At 51.1% G+C, this 20,993-nt stretch overlaps 1 protein-coding gene across 2 annotated transcripts in view; it reads left to right on the top strand.

The window, feature by feature from the left end:
- Nucleotides 1-20,058, top strand: part of IREB2 (iron responsive element binding protein 2) — a 31,316-nt gene extending 11,258 nt beyond the window's left edge. The window contains exons 6-23 of one of the 2 annotated variants that reach the window (XR_006655616.2): nucleotides 1,662-1,731; nucleotides 2,064-2,247; nucleotides 2,950-3,089; nucleotides 4,942-5,113; nucleotides 6,381-6,481; nucleotides 7,194-7,310; nucleotides 8,397-8,556; nucleotides 9,196-9,331; nucleotides 10,446-10,530; nucleotides 10,897-11,053; nucleotides 11,366-11,490; nucleotides 13,124-13,228; nucleotides 13,324-13,466; nucleotides 14,665-14,812; nucleotides 14,898-15,020; nucleotides 16,781-16,966; nucleotides 17,626-18,187; nucleotides 19,275-20,058. Coding sequence is in view for 1 of the 2 variants with exons in the window: in XM_024561674.3 (XP_024417442.1) it covers nucleotides 1,662-1,731; nucleotides 2,064-2,247; nucleotides 2,950-3,089; nucleotides 4,942-5,113; nucleotides 6,381-6,481; nucleotides 7,194-7,310; nucleotides 8,397-8,556; nucleotides 9,196-9,331; nucleotides 10,446-10,530; nucleotides 10,897-11,053; nucleotides 11,366-11,490; nucleotides 13,124-13,228; nucleotides 13,324-13,466; nucleotides 14,665-14,812; nucleotides 14,898-15,020; nucleotides 16,781-16,966; nucleotides 17,626-17,736 (2,263 nt within the window). In the remaining variant the exon portion in view is untranslated. Of the gene's footprint in view, nucleotides 1-1,661; nucleotides 1,732-2,063; nucleotides 2,248-2,949; nucleotides 3,090-4,941; nucleotides 5,114-6,380; nucleotides 6,482-7,193; nucleotides 7,311-8,396; nucleotides 8,557-9,195; nucleotides 9,332-10,445; nucleotides 10,531-10,896; nucleotides 11,054-11,365; nucleotides 11,491-13,123; nucleotides 13,229-13,323; nucleotides 13,467-14,664; nucleotides 14,813-14,897; nucleotides 15,021-16,780; nucleotides 16,967-17,625 lie in introns of both variants that reach the window. The other variant, XM_024561674.3, reaches the window with a different exon arrangement.
- Nucleotides 20,059-20,993: the final 935 nt, after the last annotated feature.

The following is a 20,993-nucleotide window of genomic DNA, read 5'->3' as shown; positions in this document are numbered from 1 at the left end:
TTTGAGTTGAACTTTTACATGCCGTTGGGTCTCATTCTTGAGAAATACATTGCTTATCCCATAGCGTTTAGACTGCTGAAATTTATTGTAATAAAAAATGACTTAAACTTTGTAAAGTTAGAATTGAACACACCAAAGCTTCTTCAGAAGAGCGGAGAACAACATCCAAGCGCATCTCATCCTGAGGGCTAAATGATGCACGAGTCCGTTGGCCCCTGACGTGGATTTTTCCAGTTCCATGCAGCTCTCACATTTTTGCCTCCGAGTTTCTATGAGGCCTGAGGTTGCGCTGACTTCGTGTTCCTCCCTCCTGAGAGTAAGGACGTGGTGCCGTCCGTGGGTCCTTTGCTGTCAGACTAGGACAGCTTTACGTGCTCACTCCCCTCCCTGCACCCTCATCATCCCGACTGTCCCGGGCACACTGGCATCCGATAAGATGAACCTGCCTCCTGATACATAAATTCATTGCCTGAGGAGGACAGTTTATTGGTTCAAAACTGGTTGATTTTTTTCGGTTGTCTTTTTCTAACTGGAAGCGCATGCACTGCTAAGATGGCATCTTTATTCCTAAAAACCCACGTTGCTGTGACACTTGCCGTTCACTCTGGCTCTGAGGCCACAGCAGGAGCAGGTTGCATGGCAGCCGCTGGCTGTGCGAGCACAGTGGCTCCTCCCTGCTGTCCCGTGCCCGCGAGGCACTAGTTACAGACTCACGCAGGCCTGGGTGGAGGTGGAAGCCGTGTGTCTGGCGCATCGGGAGCCAGGGATGAGCAAATGCAGGCTGGTCTGGCCCTTTGAGGCCGTAGGTGCTGTGGGAGCATGGCGGGGCTTCAGAGAGCTGTGTCCCCTGAGGTCCTGAGAAGCTCCCCCAGGTGTGCTATGGCTTCAGGTGGCCATTCAGCAATGATGTATTGATGTTAATTCACTTTGAAAAAACGTTGACAGTTGAAGCACTGTGATTATCTGGACCCTGGAGGACATGTATAATTTAAGTTGTATTGACGTTCAGTCAACGCTTAATTGCCAGCTGAGCTGGCAGGTAAAAGAAACAAAACCATTAGTAATAATTTTTTAGAAATACCCATTAGATAAAAATAGCTTCCTAAAAGTAGGGCTGTGTCTGCTGTTGAGAGGTGTGTTGTGTTCCTCTGCATTAAGTAGTTCGCATAGTTATAATCTGCACAGAGTGCTGCTTACAGAGAAAACGGACCTTCCCTTTGGGGTGAGATGAAAACAAGATTTTGGCCAAAAGCTCTTTCTAAACTGTAAAGGAACGTCGCACATCTGTTTGTGCTCCACGGCGACCCCGACGTCCGTCCCTCTGCGGGCGCCCTGGCACAAGGGCCGTGTGGGTGGACGTGTTCGTGCTCATGGTGGCATCAGCCTCTCCACCCCCTGCTTGTAGAGGGAAGTCCAGCTGCGCTGACCATCTTATTTTTAACACGTTTTTAGCCAGGTCTCACGTTAGGTGCAGTGTGGGCATGGCTGTGCCATGAAGCCCGGGAGTGGCGAGTCTTTGGGCAGCTCACAGCTGCACCTCCGTGTCAAGTCCAGCAGGTCGCGGGTTGGAAGTGTGTGTGTGTGTGTGTGTGTGTGTGTGTGTGTAAGTGTAAGAGTGAAGACTCTGTAATGTATTTAACACCAGCTCTTCCTCCCTTCAGACCTGAAACAGTGTTAAAGAACCAAGAAGTGGAATTTGGCAGAAATCGAGAGAGGCTTCAGTTTTTCAAGGTATGAATGGTTTGGGGACGTTTTCCTATTGGAACGTATAAAATGTCGCCGGGTGCGGCTCCTGTGTCCAAGACTGGCCATTTTGAACACTTCAGAGCGCCAGATCCCTTCTGTCCTTCACAGAGTCTCACGGACGCCCCAGCGTACCAGAAAGTACAGGGACAGGCTCTGGTGCCAGGGAGCGAGGAGGGCTCCCCTTCCCACCCCGGAGTCCTGGGAACCCCACTGCAAACTACCATTTATCTGGATTTGTGGGACATTTTGCTTTGATTTAATTTTGTTTGCACATAATGTACTAATACTTGGATTTCTTAAATTTATACAAAACCTAGTGGAGTTCCAGAGTGTTCCGCAACGTGACCCTAATCCCTCCCGGCACTGGAATGCCTCACCAGATCAACCTGGAGTCCTTGTCGCGAGTGGTTTCTGAGGAAGGCAACCTCCTCTTCCCCGACAGCGTGGTGGGCACGGACTCCCACATGACCATGGTGAACGGCCTGGGGGTCCTGGGGTGGGGTAAGTACGGCGAGTGTGTGCCCTTCCTGTGGGCGGGGGTCTTGGACCCTGAGGCGTTGGCATCTGTGAGGCAGCAACAGAAGTAGATCTTAGCTCAGGTGTTTGTGGTCGGCGTGCTGTGGGTGTGAATGTGTGAAGTTTGCATGGAGCCCGGCGGGCACAGCGTGCCGGGCAGGAGGTGGTGCTCCGTTGGAGTCCCTCTAAGGCTACCCCGACTGGCCCGTTATGAATCCAGGCTCCTTTGTGTTTTCCACAAGGTCCCTCACAACCTGGCGCCTCTGGGGCCACTTGCCCGCACGTCTTACAGACGGTCATTTGCTCGCGAGCGCTTTTGCTCTTAGTGTCGGCGTGGCCCAGGCTGCTGCGTGGGGCAGGACGCACCTCTTCCCTCCAGGGGGTTCTGAGGATTGACTTTCTCTTCCTCCGTCTTCGCCAGTAGCCTGAGCTTCCTGAGCTTGACTGGGACTGGGTTCCGTTGCGTTGTTAGTGCCTCCTTAGCACAGCAATAAGCACTAGGTGTTTACTGAACGTAGTGGAAGGGTGAAGGTCAGGGCGCTCAGCCGGTGGGGGGGGGCCACGTCCGCGGGAGAGGCCGCGAGGCAGCTCTGTGAGAGGAGGTCCTGGACCGCTGGGCCATCTGCAGGCTGGCGCAGGCTGCTGTCGAGCGTCCTGTGCCAGTCACGTGCGTCTGTCTTCCTTCAGGGGTCGGAGGCATTGAAACAGAAGCGGTTATGCTTGGGCTGCCCGTTTCTCTGACGTTGCCGGAGGTGGTTGGATGTGAGTTAACTGGCTCATCAAACCCTTTTGTTACGTCCATAGATGTTGTCCTTGGCATTACAAAGGTACGTTCCGGTTGTGCCAGCCACGTAACTCAGTGCACGCGTCTTTACATGAGGAGAGGGCCCCTCCGACCACTGTGTAGCAATGGTAGCGAACACAGACGCTTACCCGTGCCGGACAGTTCGCTGCATCGCTGCCCACTTGGCGTGCTAGTTCGTTACTCCTGCTCACAAGCCCCCAGGTCGGCACTGTTGCTGGCGACCCATTCCCCTCTTAGTTCTGAGAAACAGACGCAGGAAGGCTGAAGGACAGACCAAAGAAAGGGCCCTGGGGCTGAGCAGGAAGCGGTGGCCCCGGTGCTCTAACCCAGGCAGCCAGGCCCTGCCTGCCTCCCACCCCTCCCACCTCGGTGGGCAGCTCCTGGGCTCCGCGCACCGCGGGGAAAGTCTGACCTCCTTTGTACCTGAGCATGCCGCTCACCCTTCGGGAGCCATCGCTTGATGAGGGACAGCTTTCAGCGGCAGCGCCTGGGGCAGCGGGATGGTGTTGCATTTTCCCACAGGCCGTTCCAACCTGCTCTGCCATGCTGGCCAGTGGGGATGCCTGCTGTAGGGGCCCCGGTCGGTGAGCGGCTGTCTGCAGCCCCCAGCCTGCATTTTGAGGCGCTCTGACTGCGCTTTCCTGACCGGGCCCCGGGCCTGTTCGCAGGTGACCCCATGGGGTCTGCGTGTCAGTGTTTCGGGGCGGACAGGGGTCTCAGGCCCTCAGGGTGCTCCATGGGGAGAGAAGGTGGTGTTCCCTCTCTCAGCCTGGAGTATTGATCTTCCTCCCTGATTAGAGAAACACTTGACATCTTACAGAAGTGAGTGATTTGATGTGTGGGCCAAAGATCACGAAGGTAAAATGAGAATTACAGTATTATTGATAAAGGAAGAGGAGCCTCCCGTTAATGTCGTTAGAGAAATCAGTTCTTCCCTTCAGACGTCCTGGAAGTTAGTGCTGCTTTTCAGACTCCGCAGGCATTTAAAAAAAAAGTGCTGTGTCTATTTTTGACATTTTGACACATTGATACAAAAATTAAATTTACTAGCACTCATTATTGAAGATTCTGTGCATTTGAGGTCCTACTCGATTGACGGTCCTTGGGGTCCGTCATGTGTTTCCCCAAACGTGTGTTGTGGCACCTCGTTAATTTGGTGAGAGCAGCAGCTTGGTATGTGTAGTGCGTTTCGTGTTCATTTTCGAAAAAAATAACCATGAATATAAAGAGACATCTTTCTCATAAATAAAGAGCGTGGGTTCGGTGGTCCACAGCCCCGCTCCCATTTGTAGGTGGGGGTTGTTTCACTCTCGGGCCCTGCCCGAGGCCACTGCACAATGCAGAAAAGGGGAGCAGCTGTTCCAGTTGCTTGGTAACTAAGAATGATTTTAGAAGGAATTAAGTTTGAGGCCACATGTTAAATCATATCAAAGTGTAATTTACATATAATTAATGTTGCTGCAAATATTTGGACCAGTAGTTGGAAGTTGAAGAAGTTTCATGGCCAGTATGTAATTATTTATATGCAAGTTTATCAGTGTGTTCATACTTCATTAAATCATCCAAGGTGCCCTCTGTGCTGGAAGCACCGTTACTGTGTGTCCGGCTAAGAGGGGAGGGGCTGTGCTGGGCCCCATCTCAGCAGCGTCCCATCCTGACTCCCAGCCACTTCTGGCGTCCAGGCTCTGCTCTGCGCTGACTGACAGCGGCACCGTGCCGCCCTCCTTGCTGGCTGTGGCCCTGAAACGCCTGCAGCCCCGAGGGAGCCGGCCCCCGGCCCTCTGCCGTGCTGTCTTGGCACTGGGTGCGGCTTCCAGAGAGGCCCCACCAGTGTGCTGCTAACCCTGTGTGCGCTTCTGTGTCCCTGTACGCAGCACCTCCGGCAAGCGGGCGTGGCTGGCAAGTTCGTGGAGTTTTTCGGAAGTGGAGTTTCACAGCTGTCTGTGGTGGACCGAACGACAATAGCAAACATGTGTCCCGAATATGGTGCTCTCCTCAGCTTTTTCCCTGTTGACAATGTGACATTAAAACATTTAGAACATACAGGTGAGCAGATAAGTCGTTAGGACAGATGTGTTCTGTTTCCAGTGTGCCTGTCTGCTACTCATGAAATTAGCTCATTCTGGAGCAGCGGCTTTCAAATGAACTGTAGCACATGGCTTTCAATAGTGTCGTGCCCTCAAACCCTACTCTGCTCTCATGCACTTACAAGCAATCTGAAGGAATTATTCAGACCGCTGATCTTCGCCCTGCCCTGCCCAGGGACCTGGGGTGCAGGGTGGGTGGACGCTGTAATGTCTGCTGCTGCCCCTCCCACACCCAGGAGCAGAGGGGCCACCTGAGGGAAGAGGCTGAGAGCCAGAGCTGTGTGGGAAGGGCGAGCACGTGGCTTTGTGGAAGGCGGTGCATGGTTGCAAGCTCCAGACCACTTTGTGGCCTGAGTGACTAGGAGCTGTGGCCACCCTTCCACTGCGTGTGTGAGCTGAGGAGAAACTGCCTGCAAAACTGCATGTTGCATACGGCCCCTGCGGGAAAAGCAGGACTTCCTGTTATTTGATGCATTTCCCACTTTCAGGAGGTCATTGCTCTGATCAAAGGTACACTTGGGGGTGGCTGTCCCTGCGGTTGTTCCACGTGACCTGAGAGCCCTGTGCGCCAGCCAGAGATCCCGGTGCTCAGGTGCCACCGCCTGCCGGAGGAGTGCCGCCGTCCCACTGGGAGAAGTGCCCGTGGCTCGCGGCTGTGTGGCCAGGGCGAGCTTGGAAAGCACGGGCCGCCTGATCCTTTACACCCCGTCAGGCCCGGCACAGCTGCCCACGTGTTAGGGAGCAGGGGCTCCCAGGTTACCACTCGAGGTCGTTCAGCTTCTGGAAGGTCTTTCTGCTCTGTGAAACTATCTTTAACTTCCCCATACTTTACTCTTTCATTCTGACTATGAGTGTCGCTGCGGAAAGTGATGAATCTGCCCTTCATGGTGGGTAGTGATTGCAGCCAGTGTTACTGCTGGTTTTTCTTGTGTAAACAGTATTTTTGTGTGAATTTCATAGAACTGGCGTAGTGTTAGTGATCTTTTCTGTGATTTATTAACTTTTAAAGGGGGAGCTGCTCTGTTCATAAAGTAGTTTTTCACGAAGGGTGAAATTTTTACTACTCTTAAGAATAATGTCAAGTACTAATTTGGAGAGAAATGGATTCTCAGTAGTTAGTAATCTGTAATACTCGGTTTTTGCTCATCTTTAGAATTCAATACCCTTACCCCAAAAGATTTCAGAATTCCTTACTGGATTTTTGTTGTACGTCTTTTTATTTTTAGGTTTTGACAAAGCCAAACTCAAATCAGTGGAAACATACCTTAAAGCTGTGAAATTGTTTCGAAATGACCAGAGTAATTCAGGAGAACCCGAATACTCCGAGGTATGTAACAGTAACCCACCTAACACTGGGGTGAATGTTGGAGCCTGACCACCTGTGTCTCAGTCCTAGCTCTGAGATTTGTCAGCTGTATGACCTTGGGTGAATTATGTAGCTTTCTGCCTCAGTTTCCTCATCTGTAAAATGTGAAGGTAGCGTCCGCCACAGAGGGTTGTTAGGAGATTAAGTGCAGGTTTATTAGAACAGGCTCAGGTGCGCAGCAGGAGCTCAGTGAGTGATAATTGCAGTTGTTACTGTTTTTAACAGCTGCTGTTCATGACCCTTTGATGTCATGCATTAATTTCACATCAATTTTTATCATAGCGAAGCAGAAAGAGGGGGAAGGCTTCCTAAGCCTTCCTGCACCGGCACAGGGCGGTGCAGAGGGCGTGTGTGCGGCCCCGGCACAGGCCTCTACCATGGGGTCAGCAGACGCCGTGAAGACGGTGCTCACATGGGTGGGGAAGGACGGCGTGGCAGGCGGTGAGGGGGTCTGTGGGCTCGTCTGCTGGTCCGCTCTCAGCAGGTTTTCACGTTAGGTTCCACAGCTCAGATGGGTTTCGGGTCCTTGTCTTGGTGGGTGAGTCTCAGCATTGGAGCAGGTTGCATTCAAACATACAAACACACTCATTCTGCCTCAGGAAGTAGTGCTGGAGCTGCAGTCTGTCCTTGCGACCCCTAATGTGTCTTCTTCCCCTTGTCTCGCATCTCCTAGGTGGTCCAGATTAATCTGAGCTCAATTGTTGCCACCGTCAGCGGCCCCAAGAGACCGCAGGACAGAGTCGCTGTGACAGAGATGAAGAGTGATTTCCGAGCTTGCTTAAGTGAGAAGGTGGGTGCCCTCAGCCGTCCCTGCGCGAGCACAGGGCCCGCACGCGGTGGTGGGAGGACCCCCACCCCCCCTTGGTGAGCTTGCTCCCGGGTCCACGCAGAGGATGGAAAGTTGATCATGTTATTTAGATTACAATGTGAGTGAATGAGTGTTGAGTGCTGCTTAGCCGCATGTGGCCGCAGCTCTGTGTTGGCTGTGCTGGCGTTGTCACAGAATTTTCTGGGGGACACCAGGGCCTGGACCAGCGGTTTTCCACCGTCTTTGTCTCACGGCACATAAATGCTGAAATTCTGTGGCACACTGGAAATACGTTTTTTGCTGATCTGACGAGAAAAGGTGTCATTTGGATTGATTCACACAGGACAGCTGTTGTGTTGGCTGTTGTCTTGTGTGTGTGAGACAGTCTAAGGGAATACAGGGCAGGCCCCTGACTAGATAGTCAGACATTGCACATTTTACAAGTTCTTGAGGCACAGCGGGTGAAAATTGCCACTCAAGGCTTTGCTGACGTCCCAGGCTGGAAGAAAAACACTACCTGTCTGGAATCGTGGCTTCACGCTTGTCACTTCCTTTCTTCTGAGAACTGTCCCTGGCTTTCTTTACAGAGGTTTTGCTTTTATAATATCTTAATTTTCTCACTGTGGAAAATGTGAGGTTTGTATAGTAACAGCGTCACGAGTTCCCTTATACCTTGCTTCCACAATCACCAGCGCTGTCGACTTCTTCCCTCCCCACCACCCCAGCGTCCACTTGGAAGCACGTCTTCAGGGCCGTTGCTAATAAGTTTGCCAGGCCCCTTGAGAATGAGTGTGAGCGGGAATGAGCAGAGAACCACAGAGCCAGGTGAGAGCTGGGCCCGAGGTGCTCGGCTGGAACTCCAGAGGCCAGAGCTGCTGAGGCCAGCAGACCACCCCCGTGACCGCGTGTTCGGGCTTTGGCAGAGCTGCAGCTGCTGACTGGCATGGGCCTGCAGCCTCTCACACAGCAGCAGTCTGCAGCGTCCTCCAGCAGTCGTGTTTCCCGTCGGTCGTTTTTCCTCTGCGTGTGCTGCACGTTCAGTTTACCTGTGTGTGCGCATTTCCACAGGTTGGGTTCAAAGGCTTCCAGATCGCAGCTGAAAGGCAGAACGATGCCATCACTCTCCACTACGAAGGCAGTGACTACCGGCTGGTGCACGGGTCCGTGGTCATCGCAGCTGTCACCAGCTGCACCAATAACTGCAACCCGTCTGTCATGCTCGCTGCAGGTGGGTGGCGCTTTCAGGCTGCATGCCGTCTCCTCCTGAGTCACCTGTACTTTCTGTTGTGTTCACCTTCGGGTTTGTGCATGGCACATGGTGTTGGTGTCTGTGTTTGACACTGAGGACTTGCTGCGATTGTAATTAGGCCTCAAGGATTGTAAATTTGATTTGTTACCAATTTTCTTATTACACAGAAGGTATGTTATTGCAGTATAACTTACACGTGTATTAGTTTTAGGTCACATCTGCTTCTGTTAACACAGCAGAATGTTAATTAGCAAGTGTCCTGATAATCTGGTAGGAGTTTCCCACGCCTGCGCCGGAGCCCGTGCAGGTGGGCATGGAGGGAAGACCGCGACCGGCCTGCCGCGGCCTCACTCCTGTGTGTGCAGAGCTGCTGCGCGTGCGCGATGCTGGGCTGTCAGCTGTCCCTTCACTTACAGTGTGGAGGCCTCTGGGCCTGCTGCAGGTTTTTCTGTTAAATGGAGCAAATCAAAACTGGACAAAATGACAGCAAATTTATGAATCTGGACTTTTATCCTGCTGGGGATTGCACATTCACCTGTTTGATCCACCCTTCTTGCTTCCTCCTGCAGCGTGAGGGAGAGATGCCACCCTGATGATTGTTGTTTGCTTCCTGTGCAGGCCTTTTGGCTAAAAAAGCCGTCGAAGCCGGTCTGCGTGTTAAGCCGTATATAAGAACCAGTCTGTCTCCAGGCAGTGGGATGGTTACGCATTACCTCAATTCCAGCGGGGTGTTACCGTACCTGAGCAAGCTCGGGTAAGTGACAGTCACTGCTCCTTATGCTGGTACTGGGGCTCAGCGGGGAGCGAAGCCACCGCCAGGACCTTGCACGGACGGAGAGCAGTGTGCTCGGCTCTGCGGTGGCCTTGCCGTGGCCGTGCAGTCTTTGAGGCCCTGTCCTCAGCAGACCTGGCTTGGGCACATCGGTGTGGAGCGCGGTGTGTGGGTGAGAGGAGATATGGTCTCCAGTTCCAGTGGGGAAGGGCCAGCAGACGGGCACGGCCGGCGGCAGACAGTGCAAGTGATGGGGCCCTGGAGCCCATACTTGCCCTGAGTTGCGTAGGTCAGCTTCCGGAAGATGGTGAAATTTCACCACTTGTGTTACTGACTGAGTAACTTGTCTTCGGGAAAGTTGTATGAGGTTAGTTGGTGTATTAAGCATACATCTGAACTTTGGAGAAAATAACATTTGCAACTCTTGTGTACTCTTAAAAAGTCATCAGTGCCAGCTGTGTTTTCGGTGTGTGCCTCAGGACGTACTAACTCACGTAAATCATCATTTCCTTTATGAGACTGATCGATTGTGTGTTTCTTTGGGTTTAGGAGAGTAGTAGAAAGTAATTTTGAGAGTTATATGTATAAAGCTTTAGTTCTGTTGTCTTGGAATCCTGGTCAGGGACTGTCCTTGGCTTGCTGGTGTAGAGGTGAGAGTTTGTCTCCGAGCAGATCGTGCAGTCACGGGCCCCTCTGGGGCCGTGTCAGAGGGAAGCGGGTCCTCTGGGCATTTGGCAGTTTCAGCCCCTTTGGAAGGAAGTGCAGTACTAGTTTTTTCAATGGTCAAGTTCTATTTCTAGTGAGGGGTATCTGAGGAACTTTCCTGTGCAGTGTGGTAGTCAGACTCTGCGTCAGATGTGGTTCAATGCCCCTCGGGAGCAGCCACCGTACCTGAGCCCTTCAGAGGCTGGTGTGCGGTCGGTGGCATGCCTGAGGGTCGGTCTGGTGCTGGGACTTGACCGTGCTGACGGGGGAGGTGCGTCCTGGGTCTGTCGGGAGATCTGATTACACAGCGGTGGGAACAGAAGATTAGATCTGCCCTTTCCTCACTTGGGCCGCGATGTTCTGTCCAGTGACGACTGTTTCTGAAACACAGGTTTGAAATAGTTGGCTATGGCTGTTCCACGTGCGTGGGGAACACAGCGCCTTTATCAGAAGCAGTTCTGAATGCAGTGAAAGAGGTACGTGCGAGGCGCTGGGAGACATCCCCGTGGGCTCTCTTAACGACACTTTATCGTTAAATTACAGAGTGCATATGTCGATATGTCCCTACTTCTGTACTCCTTGCTCCTCTTGGGAAGAGTCACTTGTCAATCTTAAAATAATTAGGAGAATCATTTTTAGGTTCTTGAAATAATTCTTTAAAAATATAAGGAGTTTTTTTTAGCGTACTTCCAGGATTAATAGTCTGTGCCTCAGAATCGTTAATAGGCTTTTTTGGTGCTTTTGCCATGAGAAATGTAATGTCTGAGATTGCTTTATGATGATTCAGATAGTATCATCTGTTGAATTCAATGTATTTGTGTGTGTGTTTTTTTTTTTTTCAGGGTGACTTGGTCACTTGTGGAGTCTTATCTGGAAACAGGAACTTTGAAGGCCGTCTCTGTGATTGTGTCCGTGCCAACTACCTTGCCTCGCCACCCCTGGTGGTGGCCTACGCCATAGCCGGCACCGTGGACATCGACTTCCAGACGGAGCCTCTAGGTAGCATTTTCCTCGCACGTGAGCTTGCACACCTGCGCACAGGTGTGGTGTCTGTGACACAATTGTTGTATGTGAAAGGCTTCTTAGATTACCGATCTTCTAATCGTCTCAGGAAGCCGTGCCCTAGAGTGTAGTTTCTGATTTCGTGTCATGGGAAGAATACAGGATGCCCAAGTAACTAGTTCTCCCAGTTGCTTAAGCCTGAAGGACGCTGTTGTTGAATAATTTCCTTGGCTTCTCTGAAAACACGTGCACATCACGAGGGAGTTGTTTTTTTATACTAAATCTTAACTTTCTAATTTTTTTAACCAGGTACCAACCCCACCGGCAAGAATATTTACCTACGTGATGTTTGGCCTAGTCGAGAAGAGGTTCATCAGATAGAGGAAGAGCAAGTTATATTATCCCTGTTTAAAGCGTTAAAAGAGAAAATAGAGGTCAGAATCTCGTTTGTTTCAATAGAGTGGCGGTGTTTACTTCATACACCTTGCTTCTGAGTAGAGTACTAATGCAAATTCCACTGTTTTGAATACACAGTTCTGAATGAGTGGTAGTCGTTTTGTATCTGGAGCCTAATATCGGAGAGGATAGCTTAGTGTTGGAGTTGATTCTGTTAGCACTCACTGGAAAGGCACAGCAAGCGTTTACACCGGCCACCTCGGCCATGGGTGTGATCGGAGGAACTGCCCTTGTCACTCGCGTTTACACAGTGCGGAAATCGAGAGAGAAGAGTGCAGACAGCTAAATGTCCTTCCCACCCTGCCCCCAGCCATCTGCTTCTCTTCCTCAGAGGTTGTCGATGACGTCGATTTATTAAGTGCATTCCAGAAACGTGCAGACAAAGAAAGCATTTCCTTACTTAACATATTTAAGGCCCTGGCTGGTGTGGCTCAGTGGATTGAGAGCAGGCTGAAAACCAAGTGGTCCCCGGTTTGATTCCCAGTCAGGGCACGTGCCTGGGTTGCAGGCCAGGTCCCCAGTAGGGGACGTGTGAGAGGCAACTACACATTGATGTTTCTCTCCCCGTCTTCCTCTCTTCCTCTCTAAAAATAAATAAGTAAAGTCTTTAAAAAAAAAAAAATCATGGGGCACCTACTCTGTGTTTGTGTACCTGGGACAAAACACAGTATTTTCTTGGGGAGAGACAGACCGTGAACAGCCCACCGAATAATCAGGTGAACTGTACCGCCTGTTACATGGTGGTGCATACTATGAAACATGGACCAGGGCAAAGAGGACCAATTGTGTAGAATTGGGGGTCACTTGTGGTTTTGTATGGTGTGCTCTAAAAGCACGGCTCTTGAGCTAAGTTTGAAGAAGGCGAACACGATCACATCTGGGCCATGCAGCAGGAGTTGAGGCCACAGGAGGGAGCCTTGGTGAGGGCCGTGTGGCTGCTGCCCAGGAGGCAGGAGCAGCGGCAGGAAGTGATGGGGGGGGGGCGACTAGGGCTGAGAGGGAACCTTGGGCCATTGTAAAAATGCAGGCTTTGATGGAGTGAGAAGGGGCGCCATCGGAAGGCCTCTTGTAGAGGAGTGTCCCAGAAAGGTCGCTCCTTCTGTGTGGCGTGTCCTGGGCAGAGACAGCAGGTGAGAAGGGCGGGAGTGCGGAGAGTGATGGTGCAGAGGCCAGACGGTGGGAAGGGCAGGGCCCGCGGGCACAGAGCAGCAGGGACGCGGGACAGACGTCCTGGAAAAGCACGGGCTTCCTCTGTTGTCCTCTTCTGAGAGGTGGACAGCATGCCTGCTCTCTCTTGAGCAACACGTCTGGATCTTTATAAATTCTCTAGTGGATTTTTTAATTCTATAGTCTTTCATGCTCAGTATATACTGAAACTTAACTTCTGGGGTTCCTGAAAATGTGTTGGCCTGGCATTTCATGCGTAGATCTGCTCCTCCTCAGAACGCCGCGATTCCGTAGCTGCGCTGCCTTCCCTGTCTTTGGAAATGGATGCGGCCTCTCTTTCCACTCTAACCTGAGCGCTGTTCTATTCCCGCGATCATTTTCATACGCCTCCTGACTCACTTTATCTTTCTTTTGGTTCTTTCTCAACCCAAACCACACTCACAGACGGGAGATAAACGGTGGAATTCCTTAGAAGCCCCAGATTCAGTCTTGTTTCCGTGGGACTCAAAGTCCACCTACATCAGATGTCCCTCGTTTTTTGACAAGCTAGTAAGTATGGTTTTACTGCCACACGTGGTAAAGGCTGTTCTGAACTAGCAGATCCCCCAGGAAGTTAACGCCTCCGCCTTCCTTTAACCTCTCAGACCAAAGAGCCAGTTGCCCCCCCACCCATCGAAAACGCGCATGTCCTGCTGCACCTGGGGGACGCCGTCACCACCGACCACATCTCTCCCGCGGGCAGCATCTCCAGGAGCAGCGCGGCCGCCAAGTACCTGACGAACAGAGGGTGCGTACCGGTGCGGGGGTCCCCCCTTCCCCGTGTCCCTTTCTCCCGTGAGTGCGTGCTGTCCTGGGTGGCAATGCTGTTGGCTGACACAGTACCTGCTGTACTGGCTGTCCCTGCCGTTGCTTGTAGCGTTAGAGATCGAAATGGCTGTTGTACATAGAGCCCTTGTAACCTAAGTAGAAAACTCATTGGAAAAGGTTTTTCTTTTCAGTGCTACTTTGCTGAAAAGTCAGCTTGGTTCGACCTACCAAATAAAGGGCGATGATTGGGTTCTAACCACCTTCCTGTTGTTGTGGCGTGAAATTTAAATGTTTTGTGGACTATAAAGTGTACATCCATGAGACTAAGCTTGACCGGTATCAAATCAAAAGACAGATTGTATCAAGTTACTGGATCTGACGTCTGGTTCGTAAGAATACGGGGGGCGCAGAGCAGCACGTGGAACGATCACACGGATGTGGGTCGGCCCTGCAGGCGTCTAGTTCGTAAGAATACGGGGGGGTGCAGAGCAGCACGTGGAACGATCACACGGATGTGGGTTGGCCCCGCAGGGGTGCGAGAAACAATGCAATGGAGCGCGAGAGGGGACGGGGGTCGGCGTAGCTGCTAAAAGAGACTTGAGAACAACTGGGTGAATTTATGGTCCATATTCGGGCCCTGATTTGAGCAAATCAGCACCAGAAAGACGTGGAGAAAATCAGATACTTGGGTGCTCACTGACTATCTGATACTAAGAGATTGTGATTCCTCTTTTGCATTCTTAAGGTAGCATTTTAGGAGACTGTATCTTTTGGAGAAACATGCTGACGTACGTGCAGTTAAAGTGTGGTGTCCGCGCCCTCTCCCTCTTGGGAGCACAGCCCTGCCTGCCCGCCCTCCGCTCCCCCACGGCGGGTTAGCTTTACATCCTTCTGTCCTAGGCCCATTCCCTGAGCCATTTTCTTCTACAGCTCACTTCTGCCCTGTGACTCTAAATAAACTTTCCCTGACTTTAAAAAAAGTGGTACCTGAGGCTGCTTAAAATAACCTGGTAAGTGACGGTAGACGCAGCAGCATTCGTGACTTGGCCACACAGGCCGGTGCAGGGCCCAGGCTCGTACCGCTGTGCGCTCCCTGCTGTGCTGCGCCCATGAGGTGACACAGAAGGTGTCCTGATTTCCACCTGAAATGAAAGCTGGCTTTCTCACCTTTCTTGCAGCCTTACCCCTCGTGAATTCAACTCTTATGGAGCCCGGAGAGGCAACGATGCTGTGATGACCAGGGGCACGTTCGCAAACGTCAAGCTTTTTAATAAGTTTATTGGAAAACCAGCTCCCAAAACAATTCATTTTCCGTCGGGACAGACGGTAAGGATGTGTACAGAGCGTTTAGATGAGTGCTGACTAAATCAGAATTTCCACGAACAGTTTTTGTGTTTGTTCAAACCTACAGCTGGATGTATTCGAGGCTGCAGAGCTGTACCAGAAGGAACGCATCCCACTGATCATCCTGGCGGGGAAGAAGTATGGGTCTGGGAATTCCAGAGACTGGGCTGCCAAAGGGCCGCATCTGCTGGTATCTCTTCTTAGATCTCACCTTCTTAAACTTCAGAGATTTAAATATTCGTCAGCAGCGTCCTACCAAAGTGTATTTTACTCACTTGGGTTTTTGTGCTTACTTAGATCTCATAACATTCGTAGGCTTTAAAAAGTGATTGTACGTAGTTTGTGCTAGCCTAGTTGCCCCGACAGTCTGGATTTGGTTGTACCACGCCAGTCTTTCCTCATTTCGGGAAACCCTTATGGTAGAGGGAAAGGAGATTCTGTCTTAAAATATTACTTTTTGATAGTGATTTGTGCCCACTGGTAGGTTTTCGTGCCCCTTTTCATTTCATTTTCTTGGATTTGCTTAGTCGGGGTGAACAGACTCAGAAGTGTGGGCTAAGCTTTACTGTTTTTTTTTCCCAACAGGAGACAGTTGAGCCCGGCTCCCTGCCAGGCCCGAGGGTGGGCACAGTCACGGGGCAGGTCTTCTGCCATCTGGGGCTCTCGAGTGCCCTCTGGGGGTTGTGAAAAGGCTGGCCAGACACAACCCCACAACTGTCACACTTGTACATACTTTGTTCTCCTTGAAGCTAATCTGCTGCCCCCAAAAGTGCAGATAGTCTCAGGAGCTGAAGGGGGCACCAGACTCACTCATCTTTCTGAGAGATTATGTATAACCGTTGTGAATATTAATTATAGCTATAGGTTTTCTTTTTCCTGAAGTTTTTTTAGTCTTTGTTTTTTATGTTCTCGGCTTTGCTCGCATGTCTGGTGATCTTTGTTCGTTCAGTCGGATGTTAACCAGATCGGGAGGGCTGGGTGTGGGCTGGGCCTGGTCGGCCGGCCGGCCTCACTGGAGACGGTCGTGCGAGGACCTGTGTTCTTCCTGCGGAGCCAGCCTGTGTATCCGAGTCTGCGAGCATCCTCTGAGGCCGGTCTGATTCTTCAAGGACCGAGACCCGTTCAGGACGCAGGCGTCAGCACTGCCCTTGTTTCTCAGGGTGTCCTCCCCAAGCCTTCTCGGTGCCTGCTGTCCCGCTCTGGAGCTCCGCTCTCCCAGGCGGGCGGCACTCCCTGGGGGCGACAGTCCCTGCTCAGTGTTTAAGGACCCTGACCCTTTCTGTGTGTACGGTAAAGGGTCACACAGGTTTGCAGTTCGGGAATTCTGTGTGGGCCACGAGCAAGAAGCTGGGATTGGGAGAAATGTCTAAAAAAGGCTGCTGGGGGCAGGAATTTGTTTCAGTTGAGAAACATGGGTCCAGAGCCTACAGCTCAGTTTCCCCAGAGGAGGAGCGTACGTCCGCTGTGCCGAGCGCCGAGGCCCTGGGCCACCCGCCTCCTGCACCAGCTGAATGTTGCAGGAGGACGAAGGCCTGCCTGCTGTCGGTCTCTGGTTTCAGGTCCTCGTGCCGTGGTTTCTTCGGGGTCATAGCTTCTGTGTCCCTTTGTTCTCGTGGCATTTCCAGAGGGAGTGCTGACGAACACGAACATTACGTCCACCTCATTAAATAGAAACCCTGAGTCCTCTGTGGGGTCCTGGCAGCCACCCCGTTGACGGAGTTCTCAGTGTGGGGAGACACCGGGGGGCCATGAGGCACCTACTTTAAATGCAGAAAAGTGTGAGAGACTTCCGTGAGTGCTGTGATGCAGCATCACCCTTCAGTATGGAGTATTAGGTTAAGAGTTTCTATAGAAACTAAAGGCCAAAAGTAGATTTTTTTTTTTCTTTAAAATGCTCAGTAAAGCAACTCTCCGAGATGGCTGGAGGAGATAAACTCACGTCTGTTACAGGGTGTGAAAGCTGTGTTGGCCGAAAGCTACGAGAGACTTCACAAAGACCACCTGATCGGAATCGGCATAGCTCCACTGCAGTTCCTCCCGGGAGAGAACGCAGACTCCCTGGGCCTTTCTGGCCGGGAAACGTTTTCATTAATGTTTCCGGAAGAGCTGTCTCCCCGAGTTACGTTAAATGTGAAGGTATCTACGATTCTCAAACACACATTGTGTACTGTGTGTGCAAATGGATGGCTGTGAGCTGACTGGCCGTGGGACTGACATGCACACTCACGCCAGCTGGGACCTAATGAGCGTGCGGTGGCCGTGTTCCCTGTTGGCACAGGCCTCGGGGCCACAGCAGGAGGCAGCGGGCACTCCATCCTGGGAAGCAGGGCCCGGCTGCTGTACTGCTGTCAGTCCCCTGCCCTGGGCGGGCTGGGATCTGGGCATGTGGGCCGCTCCCGAGGACAGGCAGAATCGAGCACCCCAGGTTGGAGCAGCACAGACTTCACAGCTCGGGCATGAGGAACAGGGTGGCGGGTGCTCTGTGCTGGAGTGTTTAATGTGAGACGGACGTGAGTAGTGAGTTCTGCTCTCCTGGCTTGCTGAGTCAGACTCTCAGGGACTTGACTTCAGTGCGCTAGGTGGTATGGTGCTCACCACATAGAATCTGGGTGGGGATACCTTTCCCTCCTGAGCGATGAGGCGCACGACTGGGTCTCCCAGCGTCTTGAGTCAGGAGTAAGCTTCCCAGACAGAACCTGTGGCAGGGGCCGTCTTTGCCTGTGAGGACAAGCGGTCTTAACCACTCAGTGGTGCTTGGGAGATGCTACCACTGAGATGTTGTTGTTTGTTTGCAGACGAGCTCTGGGAAAACATTCAGCGTGATTGCTTCATTTGAAAATGATGTGGAAATAACATTGTACAAACACGGAGGATTATTAAACTTTGTGGCACGAAAATTCTCATAGTACCTAATCACCGTGGAGACCTTTCCAGACTGGTAGCCACACACCAGGCCTTTGTGCTGGAGCCAGGAGTCTTCCCCGTGGAGCTGCAGACCGTCCTGGACGCTCCCCTCCCTCGTCCCCGGATGTAATTGATTATGAATCACATCGTGACAGAAATGAAATCTTGATTTAAATAATATACGAATGGTGCTATTAACATTGCTAAAACCGACGTGTGAAGTGTGTTGTGGAAGAGACTGGGAAGTGTGAGGGGTGTTTGTCAGACCGTTTTGTACATAAAGGCAGAATTTGAGCTTGTGTTGAAGATTCTTATATGAGTAACCTTCCTGAAGCTGTTTGTTTAGTTTTGCATCTATGAAACTGTAACGACTGTTTGTTGGTTTGAGAGGAGGAGATGAAAACACAAGAGGCCAGATTAGACTCCAACATTGTGGAGGTCGGAACCTGACTTGTAAGTGGACTTCCTGAGATGTTAGTTCCTTTTCAGACTCCTGCTGGTGTAGTTGGCTTTCTTAGTTTGTGACAGGAGCCAGGGCACCCTCAGTCCCCTTCGTGCTGCGAGGGGTGGAGCCTGCCCCAAATGCAGCCCCTGCGAGGTCCGGCCAGGTTGCCCCGACGCAGGAGCCCAGACCTGACGGGGCAGCTCGGGTTGGCATGGCGGCACTGCTGCATTCACAGCCCTGGGCAGCTCGTTTACTTGCTGTGGAGACCTCTGGCAGGACTCAGCTGGCATCATTTTAATTGAATTAGGTTATTTTGCTCACTTTATGTGCTACTGTCACTTCCTGTGACCTGATATTTTAGGTATCATTAATCAAAATTTCCCCTGCATTTGGAGTTGCAAAAGAAAAACCAGTGGGTGGAGACCACCGAGACCTTTGCACATAATCAGTCATACAGTCTTCACGATATTCTGCAAATACATGTTTAGACAATTAGATGGGCTAGAGTTGGATAATTTCCCTTTATTTAAATTTTATATAACTACTTTCTGTGGTACTTTCGAATCAAATTGTGCTCTTGATATTTTATTCTGTGTGTTTGTCAGTGCACGTGTTCTTCATTTACACGGAAACATGAGGTAGGGGCGGAGAATTTCCAGATTGAATCCCTGGGATGTGCTTTGATGAAATGACAATTCCAGGGTGGGGCGTCTGTGTTGTTTTTTTTTTTAAGCGCATTATACTGCTCAGCCCGGGGGCGGGGCGCAGGTGTCCTCAGAAGACACTGGTCCTGGAGATGACGGTGATAAACTAGCTATGAGTTACCTGGAAATTTCCATCTGCCTGCCCCAGCAACAGTGTAAGCAAATCCAGTCCTTCAAGGACAGACCGAGGGTCTCTAATCTGTTGCTCACATACAGTGAACCAAAAAGCTTGGAAGCGTGGTTATCAGTTGGGGGCAGGGGGGATCGTGAGTGTATGTCCCAGTGTATGTCCCAGTGTATACCCTATAACTGCAAACATGTGGCATCTGTTGGTTTTTATTGTTTTACTTGTCTGCTTTGTTAACTATATCTGGGTAACGTTGTGTTTAAGGAAGACAGCAGCAGACGTTGTGGAAAGGAAGTGCCCTGGCCCCATGAGGAAGGAGAACGACCGCTGTCCCATTACGGCGCGTGGTGCTGCCCCCGGGTGTCGTGCTTTTGGGTTCAGTGACTCCTGCAAAATGAAATCAGTGAGGATGGCATCCAGCCACCAAGTGGCCATTATTTTACCTGAAGTTCCCAGGCTGACAGTTGTCATTATTCCTTGCTTTATCTCCAGGTGTCCGGGGTGACATCTGAGTGCGGGTTCCACAGCCCCTTTAGTCAGATGGCTCCGCGTGTAACTGGTGCGCACAGGCCCGTGGTGCGACGGGGGACTGCTGAGACCTGAGCTGGTCACAGTCACAGCCAGTGTCGTGTGCACTGCCCTTTCAGTGCTGAGGGGCAGGGTGGGGACAAAGGAACTGACATTTTCCTGTGGTTCAATTACGAGACACGTCTGTTTTGCCTTGTGGTTTAGGAGAAGGTGGTTAGTTTCATTTGGAGTGGTAAAAAAGGGGGAGGAGACGGACTTGGGCTCTTAGTGGTCTTCTCCGGAAGCCTGACTGCCAATATTTCTATCCACGTTCCATGTAACGGCGTGTCTGTGAAACCGTGTATCCCACGTAAGTAACTGCAGTCAATTATTTAAAGCCAACAAAACAGTGTAACAGTTTTAAGTTCAATAATGTTAAGTATTGTATAGAAATATATTGGAGGCAAAGTTCAGTTGATGACAATTGTGTATATGTTATTGATGCTGTAAATTATTTTTAATAAAGAAAATTGTATTATCACATTTGACTCCTTATAAAATATTTTTTGGTAATTAAAAAGAAAACAACATAACTTACAAAGAAACAGGATGGCATCCAGAAATTTCTCTTCAAACATGTTACCTAAACGTTCGTACATTTAGGAGTTGTGAGTGCCGCAGTGCCGCCTGAGGTCGTTCTCCCCCCACACCTGCAGTTCCTTCCTCTCTGGGGCCGGGACAGGGAGACCCCGAAATGGGGAGCATGTCAAGTCTTAGATTTGTGGAGTCTCCTCTCAGAGTTGAAGAGACTGGTTTCTCACCCAAAGCAGGATCCTTTGTGCAAACACCGCCTACCCGGCCGCCTTGCCGTGACTAAATAGGTAGAGACCGTCTGCCATGCCGCACAGCCCGCCCTGGGGACTGAAGTTTGAATGGCAGGATAGACTGGACTTCGAGCTCCAGTCTGCCTCCTCAGAGCTTCCACCTGCAGATTCTAATTCTCCCGATTTTGTCTACGCCTCTTAAATACTTGGGCACAGCTGAGCATTAAACACCTGTTTAATGAGTCCATCCACCCTCTGCAAGTTGCACTGCTCATAACCTCCACAGAACAGATGGCTGACTGTGGACATTAGGACGGAATTGGGGGTCTCAGGCTGAAAGTTGTGTTTTACAGGAGGGAGCGGCCTTTTCCTGACGACGCAGGTGGTGCTCTGTTTTCAGGGGCCTTTGTGCTTTAGGACCAGTGGGCAGTGCCACCGTCTGCCCACACTGTCCATTCATCAGTGTCCCCACGAAGCGTCTTGCAGACCTGGGGGCCGGGGCCACGGGCCTCTGCTCTAAAGTCATGTCTTATAAATAAGGTCAGCTGCTTTTCTCCCACTCTAATAGCAGTCCCAAGGGGTGATTAAAGTTTAGGAAAATGTGGCATTCATAAACCAAAATTGATACATTATGAAGTTTTCTAAGGACTCT

This window comes from Desmodus rotundus, chromosome 10 (assembly GCF_022682495.2).
Source record: "Desmodus rotundus isolate HL8 chromosome 10, HLdesRot8A.1, whole genome shotgun sequence".
In the NCBI taxonomy this organism is placed as follows: Eukaryota; Metazoa; Chordata; class Mammalia; order Chiroptera; family Phyllostomidae; genus Desmodus; species Desmodus rotundus.
Note: the sequence above shows the minus strand (reverse complement) of the source record. Positions and strands in the feature narration are given on the sequence as shown.